Consider the following 19,763-nt stretch of genomic DNA (forward strand, 5'->3'; position numbering starts at 1 on the left):
TCACAGTTATTTCCATCTACAGCCTGAAGAGGTAGATTTTCTGCATCACCTGAGAATTGAACTGGAACGTAACTAGGAGTAATAAAGAGGACAACGGGTCAGGATACAGCCCTAAAATGTGTAGGTCAATATACCTGTGTGGTACAAATGAAAAGGGTGTTGGGGGGGGCTGAGTTCAGTGTGAGATGGGCTTTAAAACTGTAGGGCCTCTGAAGGCCCTGGCTGTGCAATAGGAAAAATAATACTGCATGCCCTCATACTGAACACATCTGATGCAAATTCATTGCAAAAGATATGAAGAAAGGGAGGGCAGAAGCAACAACCTTAATTATTTTAAGTACTTGATTACATACAATAAAAGTGTCTGCCTGTGGGAAGCATGCGTTGTATAAGTGAAGTGCACTGAACAGATCAGTTGAGGGATGACAGTACAATCTCCTTCTACGTGGCAGATGCGAGGAGTGTGAGGTTTCAACTCTAGCACTTCTCACTGGTCAAAAGATGGAATGCCAGGAGGCTTCAGAAAAAAAACCCTTTGGTCCATTCAAACTCAAAACACAATGTGGGAAGGGTCACCTGCACAACTTTTGTTTCCCCCCCCCCTTCAAATTCCTGTATTTTTCAGGACCAGGCATCCATACGTTTCCAACCCTTGAACTGCAACAGGATCCAAAATCTACTCTTAATTACAGATAGAGGAGGCACTGTGCCCATTGTCTCCAGAAGAAAAAGGCAACCAAGCTTAAAGGGGGGGGGGGGCGGGGGGAGAGACTCCAGAAGCTTTGTAGCTGACATCCCAACTCGCATTCTGGTTCAAGTTCTTTCGGGTTCCTTTTGTTGGACGTTTGACACTGAACACTTTTTTTTAATGTTTCAAAATACTGGCCGATCTCCCTTCATCTTTCTTACATGACTAACAAGATCATCCTTTACAATGCCCACTTTATGCACCCTCCTTGCACACCTGCTATGCTTATTTTATGGAACTGGAATGAATATAGAACAGACTGCAAATGCAACAGTGAGGAACTGGCCAGTTTCCAGATCAGACTACAGGTCTCAATTTGATTTCTCCCAGTGGTATAAGCAGCATTTCAAAGGTTTCCTGCAAGCCTTATTTCCATTCATGACCTCTACTTCACAACATACATAACGGTTAGTAAAGGATAGCATATCAGCGTAGGCTGAATATTCAAGTAATCTGAAACTGAGTTACTTAAGAGAACGGGAGTAAGGAATGAGAAAACCAAGTCATGGGCCCAAGTCAGCAATCACTCAACAAGGACAGTTCACAGCTTCAGCAATGCAACAGAGGTAAGATAGAGCCTTGGCTGTTGTATATGAGCTAACATAAAGACCTACATGCCAAAAAAAAAACAGGTAACCTATAGATGCCAAAAGGCACTTTTAATTGACATACATGTTTAATAAATAAATCCCTTTATTCAAAATAATTCAAAACTGGAGTGCAGATTAGCATATTCTCCCTCCACCTTTATGTTTGGATTGAGGTAACTTATTATTCATGCTGTTATCTGTGTATTTAACAAGACATTCGTTTTCTTAAAAACCTGTTTGCTGTCAAATATCTGTGTTGAGACAAATGGACCAACACAAGAAGTATTACCATTAGCTGTTTCATTAATAGGGTGCAGTGGTGCCTCGCTGAACGGCAATAATCTGTTCCATGAAAAGTGCCATTAAGCAAAAACATCGTAAAGCGAAAATAAAAAGCCCATTGAAACACACTGAAAACCTTTCAATGCGTTCCAAAGGGCTTAAAATTCACCGTCCAGCGAAGATCCTCCATACGGCCGCCATTTTCGCTGCCTGTATAGCGAGGAATCCGTCTCTAAATACAGCGGGGAATCATTTTATTTACCCAGCGGCCATTTTGAAACCGCCGATCAGCTGTTGGAAAATTGTCGTTTTGCGAAGAATCGGTTCCCGAAGCAGGGAACTGATCATCGCAAAGCGAAATTCCCCCATCTGGACCATCATTTTGTGATCGCAAAAAGATCGTCGTAATGCGGATTCGTCATAATGCGGGGCAATCATAAAGCTAGGCACCACTGTATAGTGGTGGGGGGAGGGAACATTAGCATATTCTACCTCCGCCTTTGTGTTTGGATTGTGTTAATTTATAATTTATACTGTTGTCTATGTATTTAGTAAGACTACATGTTTTCTTAAAAACCTGTTTGCTCTCAAATATCTGTGTTGAGACAAATGGACCAAAACAATAAGTGTTACCATTAGTTGTTCCCTTATTCAGTGAGGACTGCATTTGTAAATGCCCATTATTTCCTACCAATGGAGAGAGGCATCAACCCTAGTCACGAAATAATGGCAGACAAAATCAAAATCCACTTTAGTTCAGCAACCAACCAAAACCCCACATTTAGTAGCATAAACTGCAAGTAGTACAAAGGCATTATTAGGCGGTAGGCTTTGTGTTACAGTTCATCTTCTTAAAAGATTTTATTCTCTTGAATAGGCAGCAATGCATCTGAACATTAGTTAGTGGTTGTCTGGACTAAATGTGAGCAACTGCCTCCACCCACCAATCTTTTATTTTAACAGGCAAGAAAACAATCACTCCAGTTATGAATTGACTGTAGTGGACAATCCTGAGAAATGTGAGTTGTAGACCCTGTATTTCCAGTTGCAAATTCAAGCGGCAATTAAACTGCAGCTACATTAAACCCTGTAAGATTTCCTCTCACCAGCCTGCTTCACACTGGTCATGAGTTATGTTGGTCACCAGATGCCCATTATAGTTTATTCGTTCAATTCAGAATAGCAAGCATTCTGACCCCCCAAAACTTGTGGCAGTTTGGTCACAGGTGTTCCCTTTGTCGTATCAGACCTGCACACGAAATTTAAATGATGTGGCCATGTAAGTGTGTTATAGCATCAGGAAAAAAAAAAGGAATTTACATGCATCCTTTGATAGTTTCTTGTTTTAAAAAATGAGGCAGATGTGCAACACAATTGTGGAAATTTTATAGATCAGCTATTCAATAGCCACCGAGCAGCTTCCTGTACCAGGCAAATTCTGTTCTGTTCTAAGAAAATACAGATATGGTAGAAAAAGTAAGAAAATTTTCACCACAAAACTAAGAGTTACCACCACCTGTTAAAGCCATACACAAAATATATCTCTCAATACAGTGTTTACACTTTAGTCAACAACATCTGTGGCAGGAATGGAACCGAGGCAGACAGTTTGTTCAGAGCCTTCGTGTGCCACACTCGGTTCCGCATCTGGTTGGATCCCTTCTTCCGCTCCATTGGCAGAAAGGCCCACCTTTCCGTGAGAGTTGAGCGGGCATGGCTGCAGATCCACATGGACTGCTAGATCCACATCTGCTTCTCTTACAGAAACTTGTCCTTTAAGAACTTCAACCTTCTCATTCAGCTCGTTTCTTTCTGTTTGAAGAGCCCTGCACAGCTTTTCCAAGCGCTCCAGTTTTATTTGAAAGCCTTTGTATTCTTTGTCTTTAACTGTTTTCTGTAGTAAACAAAAGATGGTTCGTGACCAGCTGATACTTTTGTGGTACGTTCCAATACACCAGAATGGTAAATCAGATGCCTGCATCCACAACTTCCTATGGTCTCGGTCTTATAACCCTACGTAGAGCGTCTTGATTAGCCTAAAAACAAGCTGACCAAAATCCCCCTGTCCTGGTATCTCCCTTGTAAGTTTGTGTGGCAATCTCCCTATTGCTATTCTGTACATGGAAAGCTTATTTCCTGGCACTTTTACATTATAAGGTATTTATAAAAGTAGTTTTAACTTCACAAGAAAGTTAGGAAAACACCTTATAATTTTTAATTATTGTATGGTCTATGCTGAGAACCATTTTTTTCACCACAGGGAAAGGTAAGTTTAAGAAATACTCACTTCTTCAGCCATTTGCAAAAGAGCTTTGTTGTTGTTTTCCCATTTTGTACGCCAAATTATTATTTCCTTTTCTAGTTTTTTAATCTTCTTGGTCATCTGAAATCAAGTTTAATGGTTATATGAAAATAACATACACTTTCTTAAAATTCTGATTGTCACTTACATTCTCAAAACTACCCAAGATCTTTGTATAAAATTGGACTAGAGTGAAAGAAAACAAATTTTACTTTAATCTGTCAAATTTTGAAAGTGTACAATCACCTTTTCCCAATGTGTATCAGGTTCAGTGACAAAATATTCAAACTTTTGCACTGTGCAATATATTTAACAAGAACAGTAATTTACACACATCTGCACAGAAGGACATCTCAGTTAAGCCCAATGGGGCTTGCTTTTTATCTCCCCATTGTAAATGAGTATAGTTTCAAAAAAAGTGTAAGTCAAGTACCTTTTCCATTTCTTGTCTGAACGTTGTAAAAAGTTCATTACTCTTTGCCATTGTGGTCTGGAATTCCTCAAATTTATCCATATAAAGAGAAAGCTGAAGAAAACAACAGTTAGGGGTATCTATACGATACAGTAAGCCACAAACTGGAAAATCCACTGTGGTGTAAGGAGTAAAACAGGCAGTTTCAAAACACCAAGCGTTGCTTCCACAAGGACTACTGCAACGTCCTACGTCAACAGGATTTAGATTGTCTTCAAAAGACAAAAACAAAAACCCCAGAAAATGCCATGCAAATTAAACATACGCCACACAAATTAAAACAACCATGTAAAGATCAGAGGTTTTCTGATTTTATTAGAATTTGTACATATGTAGGCTCATTCACTCTAGTTTTTAACTTTATCATCACTGGTGTGCATGCCTGTCCAACTTCTTCCAAACTAAACAGTGAATATTTCTGCTTCTATTAAATAGCCAAAGGAGCAAAATATCTGGTTTTTATTCAAGGGATACCAATTTGTTTCCAAACTTGGATCCTTCTAGATATTTTGGGCAACTGTCCCCCACAATTGGTTATTCTTGGTGGGAATGCTGCACAATGTACCAAACCATGTGGATGGCATGAAGCTGAGGAAAATGGTACTGTGCAAAAAAAAAAAAAAAATGCTTAGGAAGTGGTGGGAGAAAGCACCCATGAAAGGCAGGCACCCTTATGAAGTGTAGGCATAAAGCAGTGATGAAAGGGCTGCAGGATCAAAGGGTTGTGATCCTGCAGCCCTGTCATCGCTGCTTTATCCCTAAGCCCTTTGATCCTGCTTTCACTGGGGTTAGGAAGTAGAGGGGAAAAGCAGTGATTGTTTTATCTGGAGTTGGAAAAGTGGGTGTCGTCTTGTACATTGGGTTATCTTATACAGTACATGGAAAAATACAGTAATTCTCACTGCAAAATAAGCTGTCCAACAGAAGACAACAAGCCTATGTGTATGGAAACTTGTGTTTTAATACTGTACATCATTCCCAATCTACAAGACTGTTACCAGCAATTATGGAGCTTGCCTTTGTCAAAGAAAGACTCATAAACACTTCTTGCCTGGTCCATTTGACAAGAGGAGATGTTGGCTATAACAAAAGAGACCTGGAGCAATCCTGTAACGCGGGGGCTTCTTTAACTGTATCTATCAGCAGATAGTATTTTTTATTTGAGCAGCACCAAAACAATATTGCCCTGGCCTCTTTATTTCTTTCTATTGGTTAGATGACTGGATAGCTTAGTGGTTTAGGTATCTCTGGAGTCAGAGGTTGGCAGTTCCATTCCCCACTGTGCCTCCTATGAGTAGTACCACCCTGCGTGGTCTTGGACAAGCTGAACAGGCCCAGGGCACCCCCAGAAGAAAAGAACGGTAAACCATTTCTAAATACTCTCTACCTGGAAAACTCTGGAATGGGTCAACATAAATCAGAACTGACTTAATGGCACATTATTTGGCATATTGATTGGGTCTGTCTTTAGTCTGGCCCCACAAGCACAACACCCCCCCACAAGTGCATGGCATGCCCCCCCGTACTTGGAGTTCGCTCCCTCCAGCTGGTCCGTGGCCCCAAAAAGGTTGGGGACTGTTGGCCTAAGGAACTAAGAGATAAGTAGACTTTGTCTAGAGGGGTGGGGTATAAGTTTAAATAAAGTAAATAAAGTAAAGTAAATAAATTTCCACTTTATTCCCACTCCAAACTGGTTATGGAGAGCTGGGAAACCACTTTTTACATACTGTGAAAGTCTGGACGGGGAGGAGATGAAAGCTCCTTCACCACTGTGTTGAATTCACCCTCATACAAACAATTTTCATATTAGACATTTACTCTTATGACTGAGATCACTACATGGGAAGTAAGTCTGATTTTGGAGACTTGTACAACATGACATAAGAATGGTGAACCAGGAGAACATCCATTCTCAATTTCATAAGCCTAAGTGCTATGGCCTAAAGCAGCGGTCCCCAACCTTTTTAGCCCAGCGGACTGGCTGGGAAAGGCCACTTGTGTGAGCATGCACACGCAAATGCAAACGGGCTGTGTGTGGGGGAGTGCGTGCGGGGGTGGAGGTCTGTCCTAAAGAATCACTTTGCAGAAAAAGCACTCTGCAAAGCTTCCTGAGGCACACCAAAGTGTAGCATAATCAAAATATGTTGGAAAAGGACACAGTATATAATTCTCTTGTCGAGGTTTGTACATTAAAAAACAAATTTCTTCCAGTACTTAATGGCAAATTTGGCAGCCTTTTGACTATGAGACTGGCAAATGTAAGAGGCCAGTTACACACATGTGGTCTCTGCACACTGTGAAGGACTCTACAGTTATGCAGAAAACTATTTACTCTTAAAATTGGAGAAGACAAAAAGAAAACAGTCAAAACCCTGATGATACCTCAGCATATCCTTTCCACACCAAGAAGCATGGGATACTAAAATTGCTCATAAGAGAAAGCCATAAAAATAAGATCAGAAAAATGGATCTCAAGACATATACCATAAGAAGTCATAAATGAATATGTCTGCTGGCCCTGTATTGTATTCCACAATTCTGGGGCTGAGCTAATAACTTTTCACTTGCCTCTCCACCACCTTCAGCCTTATAGAGTGACTGCAATATAAAACTAAACTGATGGAATATAAGAACAGGAAGATTCTCAGCCAGTTCCAGAGCTCAGGAGTTTTGCACTTATTATTATATGCAGACAACAATTCAGTGGTTTAAATCCTCTTCCTCAGAGAATCCTTGCAGGCCACCAAACTAGTTTCAATAATATGGAGCTCCAAAAACATTCTCAAATTTGCAAAGTTTTGTATCCAACCAATTCAAAACCTCAGTTATTAAAACTCTTAACATAGTAAACATTAAAATAGGGTTACCTGTTGTTTTAATTGAGCCTCTTGTTGTTTCATTTGTTCACATTTGTGTCTGGACTCAGTAGCCTCTTTTAGCAGCTGAAAAGGAATTATTATTATTATTATTATTATTATTATTATTATTATTATTATTATTATTATTATTATTATTATTATTATTGATGGTGCCAACAATAAAGGACTGTGGGATTTGTAGTCTAAAACATTTGAGTGCCAAAGGCAGGCTACCCCGGCATATATGTTATAAGGTACACTTTGTACAGCTGTTAAGCTCAGACAGGCAGCGGCTAAGATGCAAGACGCAAAATTGCAAACATAATTTATACTAAGTATCATATTGTTACAAATGTATTTAACATTGTAGCATTAATGCTACATCCCTGTACAACACCAAAGGATCAAACTATCCCTTCCAAAGAAACTTTTGATGCATAATAATAATTGCTAACAGTAAGACCTGGCAAATACTACAAATGTTATTAAACACTATCCAAAAATATCTAAATAGAATGCTTTAAATAGAATTTGCTTTAAAAGAAAGAAGCTTAACACATTCAATTACACCAATCTACTAACAGAGTGAAACGTATCTATATCCTTTACACTAGATGAGAAACACTTACAAACTCCCTCTCTCTCTGGTGCTTTTCTTCAGCTTCTTTTATAAGCTGCGTTGTTTGCTGAAGCTTCGCATCAACCAATTGCTGTTGCAATTCTTTATGCTTAAAGACTTTGTCCATATGCTAAAAAAAGAGCATTACTATTAATGCAACAAATATCTAGCATTCACGGTTCTCAAAATAAGCATGTATTTCACAGAGCAATTTTATTCTGGACTGTCCATTGCACTATGGTTTCTACTTGGAAAATGCAACACCATTTACAGTATAATAAAGTTTGAAATGAGTTTTCTTGTGAAAAGATTATTTACTGCTAATAAGCCATCAACTGAAGGTGAAACTCCACAAGGAAGTGATGCAGTTCCAATCCACCAAAATACATTTTTAAAACATGGAATAAAAAAGATACATGAGAAAAAGATAGACAGGTTGTACTTAAGCTTTGTATAAACTGAAGGGAACCTGCCCCATCCTACAGCTCTAACTTGTACCCCACAAAACTGTTTCAGTGGGCATGCAACAGGGAGGAGATGTTGCTGCATGAGTGGAGGGGCTTGTCTAGAGAACTGTAGATGTTTTTGCACACCAAGCTAAGAAGAATTACATTAAAAGTTTACTTACTTCTTCTCTCAGTGCATATTGTTCTACGAGTTTCTTCAGTTTCTCCCCCAATTCAATGTTTTCCTGACGGAGCTTTGCATTGTGTATGCCGTGCTGTTCCAACTGAGCCTGAATTTCATTTAGTGTGATCTGGAAGTGTGCAGTTGCTTCTTTACGCCTCTCCTCCTCTTCGCGGGCTTGCTGCATGTTCTCTTCCTTTTATCCAAAGAGAGTAATAAATACACTTTCATCGATGAGCTTTTCAATTAGCCTTGGGCCATCAATGAGGAAATGTCTATTAGTATCACCTTGGAACCACAATGCATCCAAATCCCTGCTACAATTCACTCGCCAGACCCACAAATGCTCGCTAAACCAATCCCCAGAAGCTTCTTAGTAGTTTCTATTTGTTGTGACACGATCACCACTAGACTACAGTTTCTTTACTACAGCAGTAGTGATTGTGAGACTGAAACACAGAAGATAATGCTGCTTAAAAACAGACCTATTTGTGATGAAAGCCAGTTTATATTTGGGAACTAAGAAGTGCTCATGTTTTACCCAGCCAATGCTTGTTCTAGCTACATAACCAAAAGCACATTTATTCTGTCTGTGGCTAATCGAAGTAATTTCATTGAATAATATAGTATCATCCAGCATAGAAAATATTCAGGAAGCAACAGGTACTTTACGTAATCAAATTATCATGAAATAATCTCTGGTCAACACAACATATATACCAGTTAACAACAAAATATTATTACTTATTTTCAATCACATGTTTTTCAGTTACAATAGACCTAAAATATTCACACTTCAGAACAACTGTAATTGCCCACAATACAAAGGAAATACTCATTTATGGATGTACACAGCTATAAAGCTAACATTTTTAACGAGAATTATTGATTCAAACCAGTCTCAGACTTGGGGTCCCAGACTATTTATTAATAACACAGCAGCATTTAGCTTTATTCCTCCTACAGTGGAAGGACGCTCTCAGAAACTACTGGAAATCCACTCAGAAGGGTATTATTTTCTCAACACTTCCTTCATGCTCCCTCACAAGCTTCCTGGGCAAAAGCACCAGTCCTTCTGGTCACTTAGTCTACTCACTAAGTGTGGTTTAGATTGAAACATTTTTAGTTGAACGGAAACCACTTCAAGGATCCTTCCAGATCTTGGTATAAAACAAACTACAGCACCGGTTTGTAGAATGTCCTGGAACAATGCAGCAACCCATCAACTGCTAAAAGTCCTCTTTGCTCTTATATACTGTATTATCAAGTAAGACACTAACTCAGTGCTGCACAGTCCACACTGCCATTCAATCACAAACGCCTCTGTTTTCTGTTTTGCTGTTAGAACACAATTCAGAGAATCTTTCATACAGCCAGTGTATTTTCTGGGAAACTGTCACAATATTTCTGTCATGCACCATCATCCCAAACTTACCTTTAAACTTTTATTGTGACGTTGAAGCTCACGACAAAGAGACTCCAGTTTGCTGCGTGCAAGAATGGCCTTGCTATGTTCACTCTGCAAGTGGACCTTCTCCTTGACAACCTGCGCCTGCTTCTTCTGCAGCATCTTCATCTGTTTTTGAACATTCCGGCTCTCCTCTAACTAAATAAGAGAAATGATCAAAGATAGGACAATGCATTCTGTGACAAAATAACTTGACACTGTGTTTCTTCTCTATCTATAGCTACTGACTACACGTATATTAAACTGCGAACAGAGAATTTTAAGATACAAAATATACCATATGAATAAAGGAATGGAGAGTTATACTTCAGTGTTTCCAACTTAGAGAACATCTTTTTTAAACTGCCAAGTGGAGAGAACAACTCTAAGGACATGTTTTACAGCTCACTGCTATCCCAGTCAACTATTCCTTGAATACTTAAACGCCTGGGTGGGATGGAGGTCAAATGTTGTTATACCAGTTAGTAGGTCACGAAGAGTCGGACACGACTAAACGACGATGAAGCCAATATAATATATAACTATAAAATCATTACACTTAAATTATTTTACCCTCCCAGAAATACAATCAAGTCTATGAGGCCTACAACTAATAGAAATTGCGAAGCTGAATCACCAGGTTATACCACCCAAAGGTCTGAATTAACTTCCATCCAAAATTCACAGTGTACCTATGGAAAGTATCTTGAGACTCCACCAACCTTGATTTCTCCTGTTGTCCCAATAAGAATCTTAAAATCTTTAGCACTGCCATCAAGTGGGAACCTGTACAGTTACCAAAGCACTGGCAAACCATGTGAAGGTACCAATCACCCCTGATTCATGAGCCAAGCATGCACCCTGCATGAGGCAGGCGCATGGTCACCAATTTACTTTAAGGAAGCCGATCATTAACAACACTGCACCAAAACTTAACCAATCCTAGTCTTACACCTGTCCTAAGATGATTATAAATAAAACTCTCCCACTATCGGGAGGGCAGAACAATTCCTTCCCCCATGCTTGTCTCCGCGACTTTCTTCATCCCTTGACAAAGGGATCCCCACAGGAACCAATTTATAGGGACCCTAACAGGGCTTTTAAGGTAAGTCAGTAGTCAAAACCTCACATATAGGTCAACGGGTGATCATGCTCTCATTGTTTCTACCATTGACAGCAAAGAGTGAGGGAAAAGATGTCTCCACAAAAGAACTGCTTTACATCAACCGGTTAGCTATGATCATTTACCAAACTTGTGTGCTCAAAAAGAATTTGGAATAAATCCTGCACGTTGTTTCATTAAATTACATAGGCGTTCAAAGCAACATAACAATAAAATGCATATTTATAAGCCAGTTCATCTGCAACTGCCAAGCACATGTGTAACTTTAAAGGTGGTCCACATTACCAGATCAGCGTATTTCTTGCAGAGTGCTGCTAACTTTTCTTCTGGAGTAGCAAGAGTGTTTAAAGCTTGCATCAATAACAGTACTTCTTTTCCTACAGACCAATAAGAAAAGAATTTAGGAAGCATTGCCAGAACATGCAGTGTTCCAAAGCAGCCATTATCAACTGGGGGCCGGGGCCTGTGCCCTGGGCAGAGGGGCTGGCACATCTGAAGGGGCCCACAGACTGAAAACAATTCTTTACACACCACCTTAGAAAGTTCATCCTGCAGCTTATACAAGCATGTCGTGTTTACGGCCATGGTCAAAAAAAAGGGTGAGACGGGCTGTTCTAAATGCACTGCTGCTATGCTTTACAGATACTGTACAAATCATTATGCAAAGATAATAAAAGGATCGATACAATACAAGGCCATACAGTGGACCCTTGACTTACAGACGGCTTGACTTACAGACTTTTTGAGTTACAGACTTCTCTGGCCGCAAAATTTAGGTTTGACTTGCAGACTGAGATTTGACTTACAGACCAGAAAAAACCCAAAATGGAACAAAAACGGCCTGTTACGGGATTAATCGGTTTTCAATACACTGTAGGTCAATGGAGACTTGACTTACAGACTTTTTGACTTGAGAACTGCCTTCCAATACGGATTAAGTTCTCAAGTCAAGACCCCACTGTATAAACATACTAGAATACAACGATTACATGCAGTGGAACATGCTTGATGCAGTACAAAGAGTTATTTGTTTTAAAAAACCCAATGACCAATAGCGATACAGATATACCTATAGAGAAGAGGAATGCAGCAGGTAAACCATGATGTTGTTCATTACAAGAAACTGAAATCCCTCTGCAAAGTTGCTTTCTGGGCAACGAATTAATCGTAAAGAAGGTGATCAAAAAGCTTTGCTTCTTAAATCAGCTCTTCTCAAGGAGGGAGAGCAAAAGTGCTTCCCTTCAGGGCATTACCACCAACACAACATCATCATACCTAAGGTTTTCTCTTTACTCTTCTCGCTTTCTGGGTCCTGCTGGCCATCCGGCGAGTCCAGGCGGGTCTCCTCGCTCCCTGGCGTCTCCTCTCGCAGTTCTGGAGCCGAGAACAGGGGTCCCAGCAGCTTTCCGTTCCTGGCCAGGTAATCCTCCACCTCCTCCAAGGGCCCCGCATCCTCTGGGCCCCCGCAACGTGTCTCTGAGAGTTGCAGCGCCGGGTTCCGCTCCGAGCACTTGCGGTTCCTCAGCTGATCTCGGCTGCCCGTTCCCAACTCGCAGACGCGTGATTCTTCCATTTTGAGCAACATAGGCTGGAAAGGAGAGGGGAAAAGAACGACAACAACGCTTGAGAAAGGAAACTCCGCTTCATCTCGGCGAAGCAGCTATTTCAGGAACCCATCCGAAGCACATACAGTATAGGCGACCGGAGCGCAAACCACCATCATCCCCCCCCACGCACTTTACACATGACACAGCACGGGAAAGGAGGCGCCGAGGATGCCCTAAAGCCAGCGGGCATCCATGCCGCCGGGGCTCTTCCCTCTGACGAGCCCACCGGCTTCCTCGCAGGTAAGGCTCAACGAGCTCGCTTCTCGGTCACCCGGGATGGTCTCGAGCGGGAAGAAAGCGGCGGGAGGACGGTCCGCGGGGGCCGCCGCCGACTCCGGGAAGCACGCCGCTCCACCGCGGGGCGGAGCACACCGCCTCTGCCCGGAGACCGGCCACGACCTCGACCGCTCCTCAGACCGGCCGGGAGAGCGAGCGAGCGAGAGGGGAGACCGGGGCGAAAGCGCCTGCTGCAGCTGCCTGCCTGCCTGCCTGCCTGACCCACCAACCTCCTTCGCCAAACACCCGACGCTCCTCGAAGCCGGAAGCTCTTTGGTCGAGCGAGCTAGAGCGGCGCCGGCAGAGGAACTTCCGGGCCCGCCTCCTCCTCCTCCTCCTCCTCCTGCCCAGGAGACCCGGCTGTGGCCCAAGCCCCGCCCACGTTCTCCCCCCCTCCCCCAGAAGGGAGGGAAGTCCCCGCCCCGCCTGGCGCGCTTGGGGAACCCTCCCGCGAGGCGGCCGGCGGCGCCTCTTTCCGGGGGCGCGCGACGGGGAGGGCGGGCAGCGTGGCAACGCCGGGGTCGGGCGCCGGTAAAGAAACGGAATCCCGCAGGAGCAGCGCCTTGAGAGGCATCCGTTGCCCGGCCTTGCCAATCACTCCGTAGTTTGCCTTTTCCTTTCGGCTGTTAGAACGGTGGCATCACGTCCTTAAAGGCTTTTCACCGTCATACTGGTCGATGTATCTTAACAGGATAGGGAATTAATGCGATCCATTGTGAGGTCAGCAGCAATAGTTTCACGTGGAAAACATCGGAAGATCTTGCTATTCTTTACTACGTCGATTTACATTAAATGTGTTCCAGTATTAACATTCTCTTTTATTACTCTGATAATTTTGATTCTAGACTTTTCAATTTGTTTGTATATCCTCTTGGTGTAAAAGCTATAGGAAAGCCTTAAGGCTTAAATCCTATTGCTAGTCCTTCTTAGAACAGATGGATCTACTCCAGTAGAAGCTAGCAATTGGATTTAGTCCAATGTGTTTATGACCGGATTGCTGATCCTGTGGCAGCGTGAAATGATCTATCAATACTTGGTCTATAGTGTGTATGCATCCCAGACTGAGGTACCCAAATGTTGTTGGCTTCCATTCCTGGAATTGCTGCCTCCTGGCCAAGTTGGCTGGGGATTCTGGGAGCTAAATGTCAACATCTGTGGTTCCAATTTTGCGATCCAGTGTGAAGGCCACACCAATTTGCAATTTCTCTGTGACCAGTTAAGTTTGTTACTCAGAATTGTTCTGAATTGGTAGTGACTGAGAGAACATCCTTTAGTGAGCATGGTGAGTCACTCACGCTTCCGACCTTGAAGTGACAAAGGTGAGTTCAAGTTTCCCCTCGTGTCACATGGTTTCTGAAAGGTGTTCCTGTTAGCATTCTAGTTGTTGCTTATTATACTTGCTGCAGCATTCATGTCATCTTCAATGGTAGTTTCACGCAGAGAGCATTACAGTAGTCTGAATTTACAGGAATATCCAAGATATTGAATATTCCTTCAAGAGGAATACAGTTCCTCTTGAATATTCCTTCAAGAGGAATACAGTTCTATTCAGAACAGCTATCCTACCAAACTCCTAGATCAGGGAACCACCAAACAACACAGCATCCATCTTGTTAGGATTCAGCTTCAGCCCCTTTACAGCCTCTGGACTTTGGTCCAGCACTTGCACAGCCTCAGCTAATCCTGATGATAAGTAGTAGAGCATGTTGATAACATGCAACCTCCAAATTCCTAATGGCCCTGTGGCTCCATATAGATATTAAACAGCATCAGGAACCCAGTGGCACCCCACAGCTTAATCGCCATGGGGCTGAGCAGAGGTCCCTGAATGCCACTCTTTGGAACTGGATCCAAAGAACCACTGTAGTATGGTGCCTCTTGCTCCTGTTCCACGGAACCTATCCAAGAGGATACCATGATCAATGGTATCAAAAGCTACCAAGATGCTTAGGAAAATCAACAGGACCCCTCCCCCTTGACTTTAATCTGGAGCAAGTCATCTATCGAGGCAACTACGGCCTCGATCAAGGCAACTAAGGCCATTTTGGAATGAAACACCGTCTAGATAGTTTCCTTCAAGAAACTCTGAAGCTGTCCAGCCATCACATATTCAAGCCCCAAAGGGGGATATTTGCAATGTGGTAGTAGTTGTCAACCATTTCTGGGTCCAGATAGGTCCTTTTCAGCAAAGGGTGCACTACAGCCTCTTTCATGGCAGGAGACACCATCTCCTGGTGCAATGAGGCATTTACCCATGAAGCATTCAACCCATCTAGTCAATCCACCCCCACTGGATTTTATTAGCCCTTAAGGGCAAGGATCAACTACATGTATGGTTAGATGGACTGAGACAAGCATCTTGTCCACCCCCTTGAGGACACAATAACTGAAACTTATCCTCAAAAAACTGACTTGGACACCTCCCTTAGACCCCATAACTGGTGCCTTGAAACCATCAGCTAAATTAGAGCATTTCTCTGATTTCTATCCTCTCCAACCCCTTGACACCTCAGCACTTACCTAGGTAGCATAAAAATCCTTCCCTTTGAACCTTGCCTCTCATGCAAAGTTCCTGAGGGTAACCTCTAACACACTCCACACTTTCACTGTGGGTTATTCCACAAGAACTTGCTGCTCACCCAAGATCTGTGTTCCCATTCATTTCATCATACAAAAGGATGATGCCCATGTCTCCCAAAAGGGTGAAGAACAGGCTCTGTTATCTTTTTATCCCCAGTCATTCAGAAAGGTGAGGGTCCTAAGGTGGGAGGAACAACTGGTCCTTATCAAATGCTCAGTTCTGGATGTTCCAGAATCAGCCAGCATGGTCCCAATTCAGTGGGGAAGCAGCAACCTCTGTGGGAAGGTAGGCAAGGTGGGAAAAGCTTTTTATCTTGCCACTCTTGTTAACCCAGCTGTCGGCATTCACTGCCTGTAAGGTGCTCATGTTCTCTCACCCTTGACTTTGCTGGGTAGGACTGCTAGAAGTTGCAATTAATGCCATCTGGAGGAAAGTACTTTGCCCACTTCTGAAATAAAGTGTAAAAGATGTAAGGGGGCACTTTTGCACCATCGTGCTCCACTTTAAAGTGGTACAGTATTTGACAAATTCACAGAGAATAACATTATCAATGGCTACTAGTGGGAGATGTTAAGGGTGAAACCTCTTAAGATGTCTATTTACCATCTCGAAGCAGACGGGCTGGTGGAACTGTTTAATAGGACTTTAAAGGGAAAGGTGAGGAAACTGGTTATAGAAAAACCCAAGTCAAGAATTACAGCTCAGAGCTGAAGAAAAAGCTAAAGAACTACAGTTCAGGGAATTAGAAATGAGAGAAAAAGCTGAAGCCAGACAACTGCGAGAAAGAGAAATGGAGTACCAATTAGAAATAAAAAAAATGAGAAGTGACGGCCCTAAACAATAACAACAGTATTAATACAAATGCTGAGGAAAATTTCTCAAAATTAGACTTAAAGAAATTTCCTCAATTCAGAAGAGGTGATTGCCCAGAACCATTCCTTATTTTGTTCAAGCGATTGTGCTGGGACTTTGATGTAAGAGATGGAGAGCAAATGATTGTGCCAAGGTCTCACATTAGTGGGGATTTAGCAGATATTTATTCACAAATGCCCTTAGATCAAGCCAGAGACTATGAGGCTTACAGAAAATTGGTTTTCTCGAGGTTTGGAATCAATGGTGAACACCTATGAACATTTTGCGCATTGACTAAAAAGCCTGAGGAATCATACTGTCAATTGGGGGCAAATTTGGTTAGATGCTTGGAGAAATGGATAGAGCATGAGAATGTCACTAGAAGGAATGAAAAATATAATAGGGCTAGAGCAATTTTAATCAATCCTACCTGGGGAATTGAAATATTTAGTCAGAGACAAAAGGCCCAAAAATGTACAAGAGGCAAGTGAAACTGCTGACTTTATAAGTGATATAAGATTCTCTGAGGTAAAAATTGGCATGAAAGTTTGGGATGACAGAAGGAAAGGGCCCAGAGATTACCTCAGGAACAATCAAGCAACTGGAAGCCGTTTTAAAAACAAGCCCTCAGAGCTGAGTCAACAGAGATATATGAGCTTTGAGGGAAAGGGTGACAAGTCCCCATATTTTGAACCCAGAGTCCCTAGAACCTGCTATGGGTGCAGAGAGAAAGGACATTTTATTGTTCAGTGTCAGACCACCAAGAATAGAGATGCTGGTCAGCAAAAAAGAGGGAGAAGTGTGCCCAAGAAAGTATATTATGTACAACAGAAGGGAGTTAAGGAAAACACTGAATTGGTTGCCATGAGAACCCCAGTAACACAAAGGCCAGAGAGCCAGCAGGAGGAGCCACCTATAGCTAGTGTAGTTCAATGTTATTTTATCAAATGTGACAAAATCTTCTGCGCAGTTCAGGAGATGAGATTTACATTAATAATAGCAAATATCTTGCTCTCAAAGATTCATGCTCACAAGCAACAGTGTGTCATTCAGAGATCATACCCAAATGAAACAGGCTGGAAAAGGAGACCATTTCTATAGAAGGAATTGGAGCTGAAGTAGTGAAGCTGCCCTTGGCAAAGATCCCCATAAAATATAAAGACTGGACAGGAAATTGGATAGTAGCCGTTTCAGATCAAATTCCCACTCCTTTAATAGGCCCGAACCTATCAGAGCATATACACAGTGTTTTAGCAACAACTCACTCCCAGGGAAGGCCAATTGAAAATATTGAGGAAAATATGGGGCATCCTGAAACAATAGAAGAGAATGAAACAGATGAAAGAGCTGAACTAGTTTCTATGAGGAATCCTAGAAACCTGTCTTTCATAAAAGAGCAAAGAGAAGAACCTACTTTAAATGAATGCTTTAAACAAGTTAAGGAAGGGCCCCTGACCCCTGAAAACCCAGAAAGATATAGTGTTAAGAAGGACCTATTGTACAGATAAATATTAGTGAATACTATGAGGGGAGGGGGGGAACATTCTCAGACAATTAATAGTACCCTCCAAATACAGAGAAAGAATTATAGAAAAGGGACATACAGACACATGGTCGGCTCATTCAGGGATCACACGTAAAAAGCAAAGGATAGCTCAAAATTTTTACTGGCCTGGGATGGGGAAGCAGATTAAATTATTTTGTCAAAGCTGTGACACATATCAAAGGCAGTATACTGGTGAATGATAAAACTGAAGCTTAGTTGTGCCCTTTACCAGTCATCTCTAACGCATGTCAACGAATAGGCCTAGACATAGTGGGACCCTTACCTAAAGTTACCAGACAGGGAAATAGATTCATTTTGTCAATAATTGATTATGCCACCAGATACCCGAAAGCTGTTCCCTTGCAAAATACAGAAATAGAGACAGTGGCAGATGCCTTATTAAATCTGTATTAAGTAAAGTGGAAGTAATTCAAAGATTGATTAATGTAATTTAAATGGTTAAAGTAACAAGATTAATGTGTGTTAAATAGTAATCAATAGTAACAAGCATGCTTAGATACTATATAAGAGAGTAAGAATATAAATAGTGCTTAAAAGAATAACTGATAATATTGGGAAAATGTTTGAAATAAATTGTTAATTGCTTCATGTGTTGTACATGAGGGTAAACTACTATAAGGTTTCCCCCATGAAACAAACTTTTCCTAGGGGGAAGGTATGTGGCGGAATGCCCACGTTACTCCTGTCTATCATAGCTGTAGCTCAAGTGAAGCAGCCTATGAGAAGACAGGAGGGGCGGAGTCAAGGGTACAGTTAGAGTGAGGGAGGCAGTTAGAGTGAGGAGATTTTGGGGAGAGAAGAGGAGAGAATTGGAAAGTTGGAGAGAATGTGAAGGAGATAAATGGAATAGCAAAGCTCAATAGATAGTCAGAGAATATTAATGAGTCGGTTAATGTGAATAAGTAAATGCAAACACCTGAATAAGCAAACGTGTAATCAAATATAAGAAGTTTAATGAGTGATCCTAAACACTAATACAAGAACATCTGTGATTTAAAAACCAAAAGATAAATAAACAAGTTATATTGGCAGCATGCGTCTGATGCATATATGGTGCAGTGTGGATGAGACATCCACTGGTGGTAGCAGAAGAAAGAGTGAAACTACCTTTTAAGATGACATGGACCTCTGCTCAGCCCCATGACGATTAAGCTGTGGGGTGCCACTGGGTTCCTGATGCTGTTTAATATCTATATGGAGCCACAGGGCCATTAGGAATTTGGAGGTTGGATGTCATCAACATGCTCTACTACTTATCATCAGGATTAGCTGAGGCTGTGCACGTGCTGGACCAAAGTCCAGAGGCTGTAAAGGGGCTGAAGCTGAATCCTAACAAGATGGATGCTGTGTTGTTTGGTGGTTCCCTGATCTAGGAGTTTGGTAGGATAGCTGTTCTGAATAGAACTGTATTCCTCTTGAAGGAGGTGTTTAGGTAGGGGTATTTCTTGGATATTCCTGTAAACTCAGACTCCTGTAATGCTCTCTGCGTGAAACTACCATTGAAGATGACATGAATGCTGCAGCAAGTATAATAAGCAACAACTAGACTGCTAACAGGAACACCTTTCAGAAACCATGTGACACGAGGGGAAGGCGCTGCTCCTGCGGGATTCCGTTTCTTTACCGGCGCCCGACCCGGCGTTGCCACGCTGCCCGCCCTCCCCGTCGCGCGCCCCCGGAAAGAGGCGCCGCCGGCCGCCTCGCGGGAGGGTTCCCCAAGCGCGCCAGGCGGGGCGGGGCGGGGCAGGGACTTCCCTCCCTTCTGGGGGAGGGGGCGGAGAATGTGGGCGGGGCTTGGGCCACAGCCGGGTC

General features: G+C 42.2%; 1 protein-coding gene across 2 annotated transcripts; it reads right to left on the reverse strand.

Moving 5' to 3' along the window:
- Nucleotides 1-2,984: 2,984 nt before the first annotated feature.
- LOC110075454 (gamma-taxilin) lies at nucleotides 2,985-13,326 on the reverse strand. Of its 2 annotated transcripts, none has more exons than XM_072994341.2 (10): nucleotides 13,182-13,326; nucleotides 12,344-12,656; nucleotides 11,354-11,445; nucleotides 9,934-10,104; nucleotides 8,500-8,694; nucleotides 7,882-8,001; nucleotides 7,262-7,336; nucleotides 4,356-4,448; nucleotides 3,908-4,003; nucleotides 2,985-3,514 (listed from the first exon to the last, which is right to left on the reverse strand). In XM_072994341.2, exons 2-10 carry the CDS (start codon nucleotides 12,651-12,653, stop codon nucleotides 3,185-3,187), a joined length of 1,482 nt encoding a protein of 493 aa, XP_072850442.2. In that variant the 5' UTR covers nucleotides 12,654-12,656; nucleotides 13,182-13,326; the 3' UTR covers nucleotides 2,985-3,184. The 2 variants fall into 2 exon arrangements, with proteins under 2 accessions (XP_072850442.2, XP_072850441.2); XM_072994340.2 differs by lacking the exon at nucleotides 13,182-13,326 and adding an exon at nucleotides 12,806-12,984.
- Between the last annotated feature and the right edge of the window lie 6,437 nt (nucleotides 13,327-19,763).

The sequence above is a fragment of the Pogona vitticeps genome, chromosome 3 (genome assembly GCF_051106095.1).
Source record: "Pogona vitticeps strain Pit_001003342236 chromosome 3, PviZW2.1, whole genome shotgun sequence".
Taxonomy (NCBI): domain Eukaryota; kingdom Metazoa; phylum Chordata; class Lepidosauria; order Squamata; family Agamidae; genus Pogona; species Pogona vitticeps.

What these genes read in the sequence shown, in the direction of transcription:
- LOC110075454 (XM_072994340.2), bottom strand. Translation starts at nt 12,865, where the DNA reads ATGCCCGCTGGCTTTAGGGCATCCTCGGCGCCTCCTTTCCCGTGCTGT. An exon ending in GAGTAAAGAGAAAACCTTAG is followed by an intron (nt 11,446 to 12,343) that starts GTATGATGATGT and finishes ATTGGTCTGTAG; the next exon opens with GAAAAGAAGTACTGTTATTG. An exon ending in GTCACAATAAAAGTTTAAAG is followed by an intron (nt 8,695 to 9,933) that starts GTAAGTTTGGGA and finishes TTTGGATAAAAG; the next exon opens with GAAGAGAACATGCAGCAAGC.